The 16513-nt window shown below is 48.3% G+C and overlaps 2 protein-coding genes across 6 annotated transcripts in view; both read right to left on the bottom strand.

Moving 5' to 3' along the window:
* Nucleotides 1-61: 61 nt before the first annotated feature.
* On the bottom strand, nt 62-5750 carry PIM2 (Pim-2 proto-oncogene, serine/threonine kinase). Its single transcript, XM_027533736.1, has 6 exons — nt 5427-5750; nt 5174-5283; nt 4414-4464; nt 1861-2233; nt 1244-1420; nt 62-1147 (listed from the first exon to the last, which is right to left on the bottom strand). Exons 1-6 carry the CDS (start codon nt 5485-5487, stop codon nt 984-986), a joined length of 936 nt encoding a protein of 311 aa, XP_027389537.1. The 5' UTR covers nt 5488-5750; the 3' UTR covers nt 62-983.
* Nucleotides 5751-7321: 1571 nt separating this feature from the next.
* The window catches only part of OTUD5 (OTU deubiquitinase 5), a 29307-nt gene continuing 20115 nt past the window's right edge, over nt 7322-16513 (bottom strand). For 4 of the 5 annotated variants that reach the window (XM_027533723.1, XM_027533721.1, XM_027533724.1 and 1 more), the window contains 5 exons: nt 16311-16459; nt 11875-12078; nt 10175-10376; nt 9973-10086; nt 7322-9665 (listed from right to left, as the gene is read on the bottom strand). In XM_027533723.1, coding sequence (XP_027389524.1) covers nt 9541-9665; nt 9973-10086; nt 10175-10376; nt 11875-12078; nt 16311-16459 — 794 coding nt within the window. In that variant the 3' untranslated portion in view covers nt 7322-9540. The remainder of the gene's footprint in view (nt 9666-9972; nt 10087-10174; nt 10377-11874; nt 12079-16310; nt 16460-16513) is intronic. The other variant, XM_027533722.1, reaches the window with a different exon arrangement.

The following is a 16513-nucleotide window of genomic DNA, read 5'->3' as shown; positions in this document are numbered from 1 at the left end:
TGGTTCAGCATTCAGTAGATGCTCCACGAATGCCTCACTGCATCTACAAATGGCCAGTCACTTCTGATTCTATTACGTTTATTAAATAGTGGGTTTCCACGCATGGCTTTTTAAATAATCCAGGCAGGGGGAGAAGGAAGAGGAAGATAACAGTTGGAGCTCCCCTTCCCCAATACATAAGTATTTACATTTCAGCAACTGGACAACCCTGGCTCAGAAGGAGGCAGCAAGAATCTGAAAAAGATGGAGGGTGGGGCCCCAGGAGAACAAACAACAAGACTTATTTCCCCCACCCCATTCCCCCAAAAAACCATCCACCCCAACCTAGTGGACTCTAGTAGTGTCCATCTCCCATTCCCTCCCACATCATGATAGTGGGGTTTCTCCTCACCAGAATAAGGGCACTTGGGATAACAGAGTAGGGTCCCCTCACCAAAAAAAAAGCCCTGGGACAACAATAGGGCTTACCTCCCCCAGAATAAACAACCCTGGGCTGAGGCAGGCAAGCAGCTTGACTGAATAGGGGACCCGAGGCTAGGGGAAAGGGTCCCTTTGCTAAAATAAGAGCCACTGGGGTATTGGAAGGAAAGCACCCTTGCCCAAATTAGAGCATTTAAACTAAGTTTGTGTGGTAGTAGCAGGAGGTGCCAGTGTAGGGGTTACTACTCATCAGAATAAGAGTCCCGGGGGGTTCAGAATGTTAAGTAACCTCAACCAAATAAACATCCTTAGCAAAACGAGAAGCAAAGAAGGAGCCCCTCCAGAATAAGAGAGCATATATTCTACAAAGACAGCTCCTTAGAAGGACGGGAATGGGAACTGGGCAAACTTGGGTTATGTCTTCTTACCCCTGATCCCCAATCTCTGACCCTAGTTAACACTGGATTTTTAGAGACCTGTAAAACCAGATCAACAGATAACCATCTATCCCTGTGGCATGGCCACGGGATGACTATTTCAACTAATGGGAGCCCCAGCTAGCACTAGGGCAGTAGGGACCAGTCCAAAGGGGTGGGACCCCCTTTGGGAGTGTTGAGGGATGCATCCTCGGCTGGTGTCTGCATCCAGGGGTCCAGCAGGATCTCCTCCAGTGAGGGTCGGGCAGAAGGTTTGGGGGCCAGGCACCGGCGGATTAGGGCACAACAATCTGTAGATCAGAAGCACACAGGAGATTAGCAGTGAGTTGGGGGCACCAGTCCCTGGGAGGGATGAAGGCTGGTGGGCTAGAGGGGTTGAGTCTCACCTGGGGAGACATGGGCAGGGAAGTGGAGTTCAGCCTCCAGAATCTCCTGGTCTCTCTCAAAGGGAATGTCCCCACATACCATGTCATAGAGGAGGATACCCAGTGACCAGACAGTGGCTGGCAGGGCATGGTACTGGTGACGAGAGATCCACTCCGGGGGACTGTAAACCCTTGTCCCTGCATGCAAACCACAGGTTAGACCATTTTCTGATAATGCCCTTCTCCCGCCCCACCCTCTCCAGAAATATGGTCCCTTCACTAGAATTAAGAGAACTCACTATATGAGCAGGGTCCCCTCACCAGAATAGAAGCTCATTGGAATAAAAGCACTTAAGAGGTACAGTTGGACCTCCTTACCAGAAAAGACTACTCAGGATAATAATAGGATCCCCTCATCAGAATAAGAGCCCAGAGCAAGACTAGGGTACTGTCAGAGGATGGACTTTATTAGAGGGCAAGGCTTGAAAGTACCTAATATTAAAAACCAAGAACATTATAAAGGTGCACTATAGATCAAGGGTTACAGAACACCCTAGCACTGGAGGTCAAAAGTCAAGAGGCCAAAAAGATAAAAGGTGAAAACTCCCTCCACAGAGATTTAGGGAAGCCTTACTTACCATCAAAGTCAGTATAGGGTTCATCATGAAGCAGGGCACCAGAACCAAAATCAATGAGTTTGGTACAGCCCCGGCGGAGGTCCATCAGGATGTTCTCATCCTTGATGTCACGATGGACAACTCCACGGGCGTGGCAGTGCCGAACAGCTGCCACTACCTGGGCAAAGAGACAGCGGCTTCGGCCTTCACCCAACGGGCCTTGCTCTGTGATGTAGTCAAAGAGATCCTGGGCAGGCAGAGGCCGCTCAAGGACCAGCATGAAGCCCTCTGGTGTCTCAAACCAGTCAAGCAGGCGGATCACACCAGGGTGCCCACCGCCTGCACCCACCTTCCATAGCAGTGCCACTTCCAGTGGGCATGCGACTGAGTCTGACTGTGGGGGGAAGCAGGGAGAGAAAAGAGAACACAGATATCAGGCTAGCAGCTTTGAGGCTGAATTCTCAGATCTATGATCTGAACTTAAATCATAGGTCCTCAGCCTCCTGACTATGTAGCCTTAAGCAACCCCCTTCCTTCTGGGCCCACAGTTCTCTCATCTTAAGGGCTTAAACTCATATAGCCATTGGGAAGTTGATTCAAGCCAAAGCCTATGGTGGGGGTGGGGGAGAGACAAATTGGAAGATTGGGATCAACACATACACACTACTATATATAAAGTAGATAACTAATAAGGATCTATTGTATAGCACAGGGAACAGTACTCAATACTCTTTAATGACCTATATGGGAAAAGAATCTTAAAAAAGTGGATATATGTATAACTGATTCACTTTGCTGTACACCAGAAACTAACATGCTATGAATCAACTGACTTCAATAAAAATTAATTTAAAAATAAGCCAAAAAAATTTTAAAAGTCAAAGTCTATGCACATCTGGCATGTAATAGGAGCTCAGTAAATTTTTCTTTATTTTGGCCACACCCTGTGGCTTGTCGGATTCTAGTTGCCCAACCAGGGACTGAATCTGAGCCGTAGCAGTGGAAGTGCCGACTGTCAATCATTGGACCACCAGGGAATTTCCTCAGTAAATGTTTGAAGAATAAATGAAAGTGATTCTTAACAAAAGCCTTCAGCAGAAGCAACTGATGAACACTACTTTGCAGTAATTTATCTGTTTTGTCTATTGATATCTCCAAAGAAACTAGAATAGCACCTTACACACAGTAGGTGCTTGATAAATGTTTGTTAAATAGATAAAAAGCACTTCATAGCTTAGGATCTGGAGAAGGCAATGGCACCCCACTCCAGTACTCTTGCCTGGAAAATCCATGGACAGAGGAGCCTGGTAGGCTGCAGTCCATGGGGTCGCTAAGAGTCGGGAACGACTGAGCGACCACTTTCACTTTTCACTTTCATGCACTGGAGAAGGAAATGGCAACCCACTCCAGTGTTCTTGCCTGGAGAATCCCAGGGACAGGGGAGCCTGGTAGGCTGCTGTCCTTGGGGTCGCACAGAGTCGGACACGACTGAAGCGACTTAGCAGCAGCAGCAGCAGCAGCAGCAGCAGCATAGGATCTGACACAGTGCTCAATAAATACTATTATTGTGTAACGGTTTATCTGCTTTGTTCACTGACACAGCTCAAACACTGAAACAGTGCCTGGTATAGTTGTTAAATAGGTGAAATCAATTAGAAAAGGATTCGTGCAAAAAGAACGCTCAATAAATGTAATATATTGCCAAGTATCTAGAACTGTGCCTGGCACATTCTAAGTGCTAAAATACATTTGTTAAATAGCTAAAAGTAATTAATTGCAAGGGAACTGGCATAAACAAGAACTCAATACTGTCAACATATGATATTTTGTCACTATCACTGAGCACTTAAAACTGTGTTGAATACAAGTACTTAGTGGAGCTTGGAACATAGTAAGCTTTTACGATGAAACAAAATCTGAGGCATACCGTCAGTGCTCAATAAAAGGCATACATGTTACTGGCCACAAAATCCACCCCACGCTAGAAGCTTTGCGGGGACACACGGACTACCAGAAGCAGTCTTCCTGCCCGAGGTGGGGCCCTCTCCCGGCCAATCTACTGACACGCACAGTCGCAGACAGGTTTTCTCACGGGGCTGAAAAAAAAATCCCGCTACTGCGCAGGCGCACCTTTTCCCTCTGCGTCGCACAGCCTGCACAGGCGCAGTTTCCCTATAGCCCACCAGGGGGCACTCCCGCCCCTACAACTTGCCCAGACCCGCCCAGTTGTCCGTTAGAGCTCTAGCTGTGGAAAAGAAGCAGCCACCATCACCATGGCAACCAATGACCTCTGCCCCTCTTTTCTCACCAGCATGCCCTGCGGGCAGCCCCCGAGGCAATGTTTGGAGGAGGATGAAAAAGGAGGGTGGGAGGGGAGAATCCAGGGCTCTAGAGGAACAGGGGTGAGTCAGAGAACTGCATGGAGGTGTGGATGTCACCATAGGGGAGTAAACATGGACTGGTAGGAGTGTTCTCACCGTTACAGGGCCCAAAGAGTCATACAAACCATATCAAGGTGAAATCCATCGTCAGAGATGGCGTCGCCAGGTCAAAAAGGACTCCAAAGATACTCACCAAGGGTGACCAGCCCAGCACGCGATTCCGGGGGATCACTTTGATGGCCACCTGAAGAAGCAGGCTGAGGTGAGGGGGCCAGCAGATGACCCCCAGACATCTCTCAGTCTGGACCCTCACCCTAGTCTTTCTGGTCCCACCCCCCTCACCCCCCAAACCACAATCCTAAATGAGCTGAAGCTTTTCCCAAGTCCCCAAAACCAAGTACAGCTCTCCCACCATCTTTGGCCCCGGGCTCTCCCTTCTCAGGCTTCAGGACCCCCCATGCCAGGTGCTGAGTTCTGAACTTCCTAACACCCTAAACCCTTGATCTTCCTATCTAGCCCCAGGATACCACAACCCTGTAGCGGGGTCCTGGACCTCACGACTCCTCCCTGGACACCTGCCTCCAAAATCCCCCAAAATCTCAGCTCTAGGTCCCCACCTTCCCACATATATACACCTCTCCCAGATCCCAAGGTCTAGAGTCCTCATGACCCCCCAACTCCCCAGTCTCACTCCCCTGGACCTCCAGAATTCTTGCCCTGAAAATTCTCCCTTCCCCCATATACCCACCAGGACGTACACACACACACACACACACACACACGCGCGCGCGCGCGCGCGCACTCGGACACCCTCAACAACCGGATCCCGGCCCTCATGACCCTACCACTCACACAGTGTAGGCTCATTCCGTGGTCAATTAGCATCCCGGCCCCGGGGCTCCCGCCACCACCACACACACACCTGGCTCTCCCAAGACCCTCGTGGTGGGTACCTGGAGTCGGTCTGTGACGCGATGTCCTGCGAAGACGGTGCCAAAGCCCCCCTTACCGAGAAGGGGGCCGAGTTGGTACTCGGCCTCGAACGCTTCCCGATCCTTGCCTCCTACGCAGGCGGAGGCAAGGAAGTCAGGGTCGCGGCGTGCTAAGGCTGGCCGCGACCCGAGACCCTTTCCCCTCCCCCCCCCGCGCCGCCCTCAACCACTGCAGCCCGCCTGGCCTGGTTGCACTAGGGGGAGCCTCTCTCACCTGGCAGCGGCGTAGGCGTCATGGGGGCCACCGGGAGCCCCTGCAGAGGCTTAGTCAACATGGAGGAGGAGCTGCGCAGATTGAGCCCGCTGAGCCCGCAGGGTGTGGACGCCCGGGGCAGTGAGTCCGGGGAACCTGGACTAGGGGGCGCCAGGATGGAAGGTAAGGAGACTGGTGGCCCAGAAGGGCCAGCAAAGAGCGCAATGTTAAGATTCGCCGCGCGCGCCAGCCCTGACGCTACTGAGACAGGGCACGCGCCTCCCGAGAGAGTCGCCCGGGGCGACGGCCCCTCCCACTTGTCTTTGATCAATCCGGACTCAGCACCTGCTGTACCCCAGCCAATCGGAACCAGCTCTTATTTGCATACCACCCTCAACGTTTCAAGTACCCCCTTATGCAAATACATGCCCGTATCTTCCGTGGGGCGGGGTCTGCATGCACATGAGGGGGACGCGTGTGGAGAGGAAACTGGTTTTAGGAATCCCTTTCGCAGCAACCGGGTTTGTTTTGGTTGCGCGGCGTTGTTTTTGTGTGTCTGTATGTGCAGATATAAACTTAAAAAAATACACCGCCCCCTTTCCTAGGAAGTTGGTTGGCCGCCACTGCCTCGAGACTAGCGCAGAGATAATGCCAGGCCTTCTAAGGCTTCTAAGAATCAGCCTGTGATTATCCATGACCCTTTCTCCGAAGGGTACTCTTCAAACCAGGTCCAGAGCCCTCTAGGCGACAGGTGGCCTCCGCCCGGGAAGTAAAGCCAGGGATCCTTGAAGAACCTGTTCAGCCGTTAGGGAGGACTAATCTGACCACCACTGCTGTGGAGCCCTTAATGTAGACAGACCTGGCTAGACCTGGCCATGAGCCCAGTCAGCAAGTACAGATTCTGGAATAGTGAGGAGGGGTGCTTCTTGCAGGTGGGAGCAAGCCAGAGCGGTGGTGGCTTGGGATGTGTTTCTGGATGAGACACACACAGGGACCGCGGGAGCTCAGAAGGGTGATAAAATACCCTTAGCCACAAATTTGGAAATAACAGGCCTCATGCTGCAGGCAGACAGACATGCACTCCAAAGACACACACACAGGGAAGTACCATGTGAGAAATACACAACATTGCCACATTCCCATGAGCTTGTCCTAAACACATACAGATATGTACTGTCACAGAGACTGAAATCCACTGTCAAGCAGGCATGCTGCCAGTTATGTCCCAGCATGACACCAGAGACGCAGTTACAGAAAGGCACTCCAGACAGATTCACATACACCTACACTGCCATATGACAAGGACACAAAAATGTCCCGTCAGACACACCACCAAAACTTGTCACAAAGATACTTGTACCATCAGACATGCAGTGTCACAGAAAGACTAGTACTATTCCAGAAATGAGACCCAAAGTCTGTCACAGGAAGACACACAGACGCTCAAGACACACATGCACTGCTCCAAAGACATACATATACTTATGTGATAGAGCCACAGATAGGCAGTATCACAAAAACAGACACGGATCCACCCAGTCAGTTGCTCGCTCTCTCTCTCTCTCACACACACACACACACACACACACACCAGCAGACATGCAGCACTGTCAAACTATCCAGAAATAGCTACCCAGAATCTGTCACAGGAATACAAACGGACATTCATCCACCCTATCGGAAAGAAACCACAGATGCACTGTCACAGACAGACCCACACAGACATGCACTTGTCTCAGAAACAGACACAAACTGTCAGAGATTGAGTCCCACACGCAGTCCCCATCTGACACACCTGGAAACAAGCCCTCATCTCACACACAACTAGAGACACTCTGAGATGCACAAAGGCTTAGACTCACCAGTCTCTCTCACACACAAACACTCAAAAAGCAAATATACACAGGTACTCTCCCTTATTCATCCAACATTTATTAGGGGTCTACTGTAAGCCTACAAGGCCCTAGAGGGGGTGCAGATACTAAGAGATACACAGGTTAAGTCAGGCATCATAGCCCTGCCCAGGAATTTGATAGTACAGTTACCGGAGAAGAAGTAAAGACATATCTGTAGATAAAGGTGAGAATGTAAATGGGGTCACACAGGGCTTCTCAGGAGACCCTCTACCCATCTTGAAAGACAAAGTTGGAGGCTTGGGACAGAGGAAGGGCAAATTCCAGGCGGAGGCCAAGGAAAACTGGACAGAGAGGCAAAATGAAGTAGTCAGGGGCCAAATAGTACAGAAACTTCAACTTTAAGATAATAAATAATACCTGCTAACATTAGAGCTCTCAGAATGTGCCAGGCACCGTGCCGTCATTCATTATGTTGACCATATACACTCTCTCAATGCTCACAACAGAGAGAGCGTGAGGTAGTAGATATTTATCACTCCTGTCCTATACGTGGGACACTTGAAACTCAGAGAGCCTGCGACTTGACCAAAGCCACATAGTTAGAAAAAGCCGGTTTTAAACCAACTCTCCAACACAGTGCTTAACCAGTGGATTCCAGAGACACCTGCAGATAGCCACATCCTCATCTGCAGAGCTGGACATACATCCTTCCACAGGGACCCCATTATTGAGGGACACTGAAAAAAACAACTGAAAAACCTGGGGCCAGCCATCCTTCTTTGCCTTGGCTTTATCTCTAGGAAGGGCAGGGACAGAAGTGTCAAGAGAACTGGGAACATGAATAAAAAAGGTATAGCTATTCCTCAATTTCTAAAACCCAGTGTGCTTGTGTGGGGGGTCCACCCCCTGGTCACTTCCACTAAACTCAGGTTGCTATGAAGCGACTGTTGTGCCGGTCCAAAGCATTTCCTCATCAAATACTCACAATGAAACAGCAAATGTATTGGGGCTAGAGGCAGGCAGAGAAGTTGGGACATTCAGTCCCTGCCATCAAGTTCAATTCTCTGTTCCCATCACACCCCAGGAAATAGGGTGGGCAGGCTACATCCTGTGCCAATACTGAGGCAGGGGCAGTGGGCAAAGACAGAGCTTTCTTGGTGGTAACAGGTCCAAAGGCTGATTCAGTAAGCAATGAATCAAGTATGAACAAACTCTGGGCCTCCAGAGAGACCCCAATGGAGAGCATATAGCCCTTAGAAGTCAAGCCAAGGTCTGTGCCATCACCGCCTCTGACCAAAAGGCTCACCCACCCCCTGCCCCACACAGAACAGAGGCGCTCAGGGGAAACTGACATTTGGTTTTATTGTGCCAAGGACATTACAGATGGTGGATCTTGTTGACACCTGCAAGGCATGGGTGCCCCATCTGCCGAGGTTGCTCCCACCCCCCACACTCAAATCCTGGGCGACAGCCATGATTCTCAAAAGTACCCCCCACCCTGAGATTCCAAAAAGACTGGTGGTGGTGGTGGAAGCATAAGGAATGCAGCGAGGTCAGAGTCTCATTGTCCAAAGCCCACTTGACACCTGCCCCTTCCTGCCCTCCCACCCCACCCTGGCTTATACTCTAGATCCTGCCCATCTCCACAGAGCTGGAGGCCAGGTTCCTCAACCACATCTTTGTGCCCTGTGGCCTACCTGCCTCCAAACCAGAGAGATGTCACCTTCATAGAGCCAATCTGTTGTCTACATCACTGATTGATTTTATAAGATAAAAGTATATTTTAATAAAGAAAAACCTCAATATTGAAGGCTCAGACCTTTTAAGGGTACTGGAAAGGGGATTTTTTCCCACTTCTTCCTCCCACCTCCCTGGTATCATTTGTGAAGGTAGGGTGACAAGTTTCTGATCTTGGAAGGAATAGGGGGCAGGGAGACTTTGCTGTCTCTCCTCCGGGGCTGCCTGGCTGCCAGTTGGTTTGTCTCTGTGTGCCCCTCGCCTACCTTCAGCACCCTTGCCCAAGTCCCCTGTGGAATGCAGGGATGGTGCTGTGCAGGGGAAACAGGGCACATCAGCTGGCGAAGAGACAGATGATGATGGTGGTGGTGGCAGCGATGAGAGGGTGCGCAGGGGTGGGCCAGCCAGAGGGAAGTGGGGAGGAGCGAAAGAAGCGGAAAGAAGGAAGAAGGCAAGAGGGAAGAAAGCCAAAGAAGGTGGGGTGGCACCAGAGGGCAGGAGTGGTGGGGATTGGGAAATGGTCTCCAGTCTCTGGGTCTCCATCAACTCTTGTCTGGGGGTGGGTCTCTGTGCACTTTGTTTTTCTTCATACTGTCTAGGTATTCCTGTTGGGACACTGCCAGCACCGAGGCTAGGATCTCATCATCATCCCAGTCATTCAGACCTGCTGGGCAAGAGGAAGGGGAAAAGAATGACACAGCACTTTAAGCCTGCTTTCTCCTTGCCCTCTGCTGATTCTTGGCTCTGGAGAGATCCCCTTCAGACCCCTACCACTTTTTTCTCTAAGGAGAAGGCTCCTCTGAGCCTACAAAACCCCACTCATCCCCTCTGGGACAGACTCTTGGGCCTGAAAAACTCTCTTTTCCTGAGGAGATGTCCAGAGGCTCCAGAAGCCCCCTTTTCAGGACCAGCTGCTTCTTCCATCTCTCCCCAACTCCCAGCTGGCCCCTAGACCCTAGATAGAAGAGGCTTACCAAAGGCAGAGGGGGACATCTGCTGAATGAGGGCCCGGCACTCCAGAGCAGGGTAGAGGGACACGAGGGGGGAAGTAGCCCGGTCGGCCCCTGTCGAGAACTGGCTGCTTGTACCTGGGGCAGACAGACAGTCAAAGGCAGGGCTCAGGGCCTAGGCAGAACTTCCTGACCCCTGCATGCTCCCTATCAGCAAGTCACTGACCTGGTGCACAGGGTGAAGGAGGTTTGGCAAGAGCTAAGACAGTGCCTGGGGAAGGGGGCTTGATGCCCAGCTCAGCATGCAGCTCAGGGTGCTCAGGTGACGACGCTGAACTCCGCTGCCTTGGGGACCGGCTGGTCCACTCCTCAAGACCGCTGGAGGCTGCTGCTGTGGCAGAGCTGCATGTGGCACTGGCTTTCCGGGGCTGTGGTGAGGAAGGTGGTGGTAAAGACCAATAGCAGTTGCAACTGTCCTCTGCCCCATTCCCAAAGGGCTCACTCCCTCCCAGAATCCTGGCTATGAAATACCTTCTACATAGGCTACCAATAATGGTCACATCATGGACCACAGGATCAAGGTAAGCACTTTAAAGCCCCTCTCAGACCTTTACAGCCAGTCTGACAGGAAACCTGTTACTCCACCTTCAAAATAGATCCAGACTCTATCCCCTTCTGACTGCCTCCCTAGCCAGTACTACCATCAATCATCAGAGCTACTATAGTCATCTTTTCCTTGGTGGTCTCCTGCTTCCACCTTTGCCCCTTCAACTCCATTTTACACTCAGCAGTCAGAAGGATCCTGTTAAATTCTAAATTCCCACTCTTTTCCTGCTCATAACCCTCTCATCATTTTCGCTTCACTCAGAAGAAAAGCCAAAGTCCTCACCACAGGCCACACTGGAAGGTCACAAGCCCCTTCCAATACGGCACACCCACCTTTCCGACTCCATCTACTACTACATTCTGTTCTGCCACACTGACCTCCAGGCTGCTTCCAAATCACACCAGCTGTGCACATACCTCAGGGTCTTTGCTCTAGCTGGTCCTCTGTCTTCCCTGGTATAGGCACGTAATTCCCTCACCTCTGCAAGTTTTCGCTCAAATCTCACCTGGTCTGAGGCCAACTCTGACCATGCTATTTAATACTGTGAACTCCCAGCCCTACTCAGTCCTACTCATCCCCTTTACCCTGCTCTACATCTTTCATCCATACCACCTCTCAACTGATTTATTCATTATGTTTATTTCATTCCACTCTGCATAAATGGAAGCACCACAAAGACAGACCTGGGACTGCCCAGCTCACCAATGTACTCCTATACACTAAGAACAGTGCCTGGCATAGACCTGAAATAAATACTTGTTCAACGAATGAGTCAGCTCTTGCCAACATCTATTAATCACTCTATAAACTCCTTGTGACTCCTCAAATACCTGGCTGCCCTGCCTCACTCCCTGCCCTAAAAATTCAACCTTTTTATGTGAAGACTGACCAGACCCCCTACCTCTACTGGTCTTCCAGTCAGAGTCAAGGGCTCCACTGATGCATGTGTCTCCCCATCAAAAGACAGGATCACTGAGGGTGGAATGTGCAGGACCTGATTTTACATCCTCAGCAGAGTCTGGCACACAAGAACATTCAGCAAAAGCTTGTCCCTCTGAAACTATTCGTGAATCTGGCATTTCACCACCAGTGGCTGCCCTCCCTCACTCCTTAAAAAAAAAAAAGAGCTTGTTCTGCACAGGTGTTGAGAGTTCTAAGGCACAATGCCAAGACTAAGGCCAAGATGAGGTACAGAAAAGGCTAGGATCTTCCTTCTCTCCCACATGTCAGAATCGCTTAGTTTGTTTCTGCCTGTTTGGGGACAGAACATGGGAAGTAACATGTTCTTCGCCGGGCTAGTGACAGACCCCAGGACCCACCTGGCTGGGGCCACGGACTTGGCGAGCCTGTTTTTCTTGATCCCGCAGCCACTGCAAGTAGGATTCCCGGGCCACCTGCTCCTCAATGGCCTCATTTGTGGCCTCCCAATCTGTGGCCCGCTTCTTGTCTTCCAGCATCTGCTGTTCAATCCATGATTCCTCTGATGTTTTTATGGCATTCTTCATCAGGGACTGCTCTGCAAACTACAAGGAGTGGGAGAGGAACAGGGATGTGAGGTGACACTCTGAACTCTGGCCAAGAGCCAGAAGTGGCTTAGGGAGGTGGGCTCACAGGCTCAGAAGAGAGGCAGGAAGGCGGATACTCTTACTAAGCACCCCCTAGACAGGCTGCCTATTCATCAGGGACTAGGGGAAGGCAGGCTTGGGTTGGGGGACTTGTCATTTCGAATTCCTATATTCAGAAGTCCTGCTGCCACCCCCAAGATACCTCAACTGATGTACTAAGTCTGGGGCAGTCAGGTGCCCTCCAGCCAGGGTTAGAATTTAAAGACACCTCACCGATTGATGACTCAGTTGTTGAGGCCTTCTTCACCTATGCCCAGATGGGACAAGGAGAAAAGATCACCTAAGAAGTTGAGTCCTGTGTGCACAGGGTAGATTTGAGTATTGGGGCATTTAAGTAGACAAGAGGACAGTGTCAGCATGGTGTGGGGTACTATGAGTTGTGGAACACCGTATGAGAGTGTCAGGCTGTGAGACATAACAGATTTTTTAAAAAGGAATAATGAAAAGTATCAGTGCCTATCCCACGGAATAAAAGTAAATTTCGTTCAGTGAAAACTTATTTTAATGCACATATACACACCATACACCAACGTGTGTGTACACTAATGGTGTAAAGTATAATTTTTTACCCAGGGATAACAGTCCAAAAAGAATGCAAAATGCTGTTAGAATAAGCCAATTAAAAATGGGCAAAAAAGTCTAGACACACAACTTCATCAAAGAAGATAGAGAGTAAATAGGCACATGAAAAGACACTCAACATCATTTGTCATTAGGAATTGCAAATTAAAACATGGTGCCCCTCAGTTAAAGGTATCAGTAAGAACCATGGTGTCATTCAGATACAGAAGGTTACAGAAATATTTCTAGACATGTGCATACACACAGGTTTAGTTTATACATATATTTTCTTGCTCTATCAGCTGAAAGGGCCTAAATCAAGGATACCCCAATAGCAAAGAGCATACTCAGCACCCAGATCTTGGTTTCTAATATAACATTCTCCAATAAAAGGAACTAAGGCTCCTTGGAGAAATGGCTGGTTCTAGAAATGGGATAAGGAATATACAAGATGAGCCTCTAGCACCTTGTAGTGCCAGAAAGTTAAATATTCAAAATAAAAATGAAAATGAAAAATAAAATAAAAATGAAAACAAACAAGCCAAAAAACACCTCCTCACAAACACACAAACACTACCACAATGATGGGGATATTTCAAAAAGATGCAGGAACCAACTAAAAGAACTCCCAATAGCCAAAACTGGAAAAACTTGGGCATCAAAATAAAAATAGTACTGGATTATAACCCAAAGTATTAAATAAATATCCATCATCCACAATGATATAAATGACTAACTAAATAATGGAGAATGAGATAAATCTCCCTTGCAGAAGAATTTCAAATAATTTATGTAGATACTCTGCCCTCAAAGAGATGGAGTATAACCTTCACCTTTTATTTGTATTTTTTCACTGCACTGCACTGCACCCAGGCCTTTGGCAGTCAAAGTGTGGAGTCCTAATGACTAGTCCACCAGGAAATTCCCTAATCCCTACTTCTTTTTTTAATATTTATCTATTTATTTGGCTGCACTGGGTTTTTTTTTAGTTGCACCATGTGGGATCTAGTTCCCTGACCAGGGATCAAACATGGGCCCCCTGCATTGGGAAGGTGGAGTCTTAGCCACTGGACCACTAGGGAAGTCCCCGTAATCCCTAATTAAGTTTGGAGTATAAATGATTTCCTTCCACACAGTATAACATGGAAAAGGGAGTCGGGGTAGGGAAAGAGTAATTTTACAGTGGAGAAAACTTGATAAAACTACTTCTGCCAGATGATCAAGGTCAACATCAACAGTTACAAATCATGTTCACGTTACATACTGTTGATATGATGTGATAAGAATGCCACATTACCACTGTGACCCCCGTCTCTAAAACCCATAACCTCAAGTCTAATGAGAAATACATTAGACAAATTCCAAGAGAAACATCCTACAATATACATGACTGCTGCTAAGTCACTTCAGTCGAGTCTGACTCTGTGCGACCCCACAGACGGCAGCCCACCAGGCTCCCCCGTCCTTGGGATTCTCCAGGCAAGAACACTGGAGTGGGTTGCCATTTCCTTCTCCAATGCATGAAAATGAAAAGTGAAAGGGAAGTCACTCAGTTGTGTCCAACTCTTAGCAACCCCATGGACTGCAGCCTACCAGGCTCCTCCGTCCATGGGATTTTCCAGGCAAGAGTACTGGAGTGGGGTGCCATTGCCTTCTCCAAATATACATGACTAGTACTCTTCAAAACTGCCAAGGTCACCAAAAACATGAAAATGTGAGAAGCCATCAAAGACAAAGGAGAATAAAAAGGTATGACGACTTTTAGTTAATAACAATGTATCAATACTGGTTCATATAACAAATATATTACAGTCATCTGATGTGTGAATAATAGGGAAACTGTGCAAAAGGGAGGAAGGTATGTGGGAACTGTGCAAAAGGGAGGAAGGTATGTGGGAACTCTGCACTATCTTAATTTTTCTGTAAATCTAAAACTATTCTAAATAATTAAATCTATTAAAAAAAAACTTAGGGCACTCAAGTTTAACAAAAGGAAAAAGAAAAGACACAAGTGGTCAAACCACTAAAAGTCAGGAGTGACTCTTAAATGCACAGTGTTACCTAAAAGAAGCCATTGAAAAAACTATATACTGTATGATTCCAATTATATGACATTCTAGAAAAGGTCATAGAGTCTGTAAACACATCGAAAACAAAGAAATTCGGAGAAACTGTCACAGCCAGGAGGAGCCAAAGGAGACATGACAACTAAATACAGTATCCTGGATGGGATCCTGGAACAGATAAGATCACTGGGGAAAAACTGAGGTAATCTGTTTTTGTTTTATCCCTTTCTGAAGGTATCATCTACTGTTGTTGTTTGGTCACATTTGTGTCCGACTCTTTTGCGACCCCATGGACTGTAAGCCCTCCAGGCTCTTCTGTGCATGGAATTTCCCAGGCAAGAATACTGGAATGGGTTGCCATTTACTTCTCCAGGGCATCTTCTGCACCCAGGGATCAAACCTGTGTATCCTGCATTGGCAAGTGGATTCTTTACCACTGAGCCACCTGGGAAGCCCAAAAACTGAGGTAATTTGAACAAAGTATGGTCTTTAGTTAATATATCAACATTGGTTCATTAATTGTGACAAACATATTATGATAATATGTTAATCACAGTGGAGTATATACGATTTCTCTAATCACAGTAATTACATAAATCTAAAACTGTTCTGAGATTGAAGGTTTATGTAAAAAAATGAAACCAAAAAACCTCTATGGGGACTTTCGGTGGTCCAGGGGTTAAGACTTCACCTTCTAATGCAGGGGGTATAGGTTTGATCCCTGGTTGGGGAGCTAAGATCTCACATGCCTATCAGCCAAAAAAACTGAAACATAAAACAGAAGAAATATTCTAACAAATTCAATAAAGATTTTAAAAATGGTCCACATCAAAAAACCTCTATGTTGGAGGGTGTGTTGGTGTTAGGGTGTGTTTCCTAAAATGAGGCAGGAGTACTTTTGTAGGAAGTGAAACCTCAACAGAAGATAGCAAAATCCCTAACAGACAAGTGTTTGAGACAGAGAATGAAAATCTGTCACTGTGTGCTGAGAAAATCTACTGCCCTTTCCTGAGCACCTAATAGGTACCAGGCCCAGTGTTAGGCACTTTCTGTATCACCCAAGCTGCCAGTCAAATCACTTGTACAACCTGACTTAGATACCAAGGCCAGCAAGTGGTGGGGCCAGGCCTACATTCCAAGTCTCTGTGACCACAGCTGTCTGTCTGTGCTGGGGTTTGGAGGAGGATCCATGCGGGTACCAAGATACATAGACTGAGCCATGGTTCACGGTTCCCAAGTTTGACTCCATATCTCAAAATGCCAACTCTCAACAGGCACAAAAGATAGGTGAACCAGCTCAGACAGGCAAACTGAGACCACAAAATGAGCCCTGAGGGATCACCTTGGATAACTTCCTAATTTCAGAAGTGAGACCTTAGAGGCGACTCAGAGAGGTTAACAGGACACTTTTGTGGGCAAGGGGCAAAATTGAGGCCCCAGCATGAGATTTCTGGTCTTCTGGTCTATCTCCAGTATCCATTCTAGGCACAGGGACATGCTTACCCCCGGTTTGAATGATGGCAGGCCCAGTCCCACGCCAATGGTGGCCTTGTTAGGATTCACTACTGAGTTGTAGTGGATATTCCTATGGTAGCTGACACGAATGGGTTCATCCTCATTTTGATGGATCCCATGGAATGTATTAATGGGTTCTGCAGAGAAAGAGGAGACAGGATTCACAGTGGGCTGGGTGGAACAGGCTCAGA

The sequence above is a fragment of the Bos indicus x Bos taurus genome, chromosome X (genome assembly GCF_003369695.1).
Source record: "Bos indicus x Bos taurus breed Angus x Brahman F1 hybrid chromosome X, Bos_hybrid_MaternalHap_v2.0, whole genome shotgun sequence".
Taxonomy (NCBI): Eukaryota; Metazoa; Chordata; class Mammalia; order Artiodactyla; family Bovidae; genus Bos; species Bos indicus x Bos taurus.
This window is presented reverse-complemented; position numbering and strand designations above follow the sequence as displayed.

Excerpts from the sequence above, each read along its gene's own strand:
- PIM2 (XM_027533736.1), bottom strand. The coding sequence starts at position 5,487 with ATGTTGACTAAGCCTCTGCAGGGGCTCCCGGTGGCCCCCATGACGCCT. Across the intron at positions 5,284-5,426 it reads GACGCCTACGCCGCTGCCAG|GAGGCAAGGATCGGGAAGCG; the intron begins GTGAGAGAGGCT and ends CCGCCTGCGTAG. Across the intron at positions 4,465-5,173 it reads GCGTCACAGACCGACTCCAG|GTGGCCATCAAAGTGATCCC; the intron begins GTACCCACCACG and ends CTGCTTCTTCAG.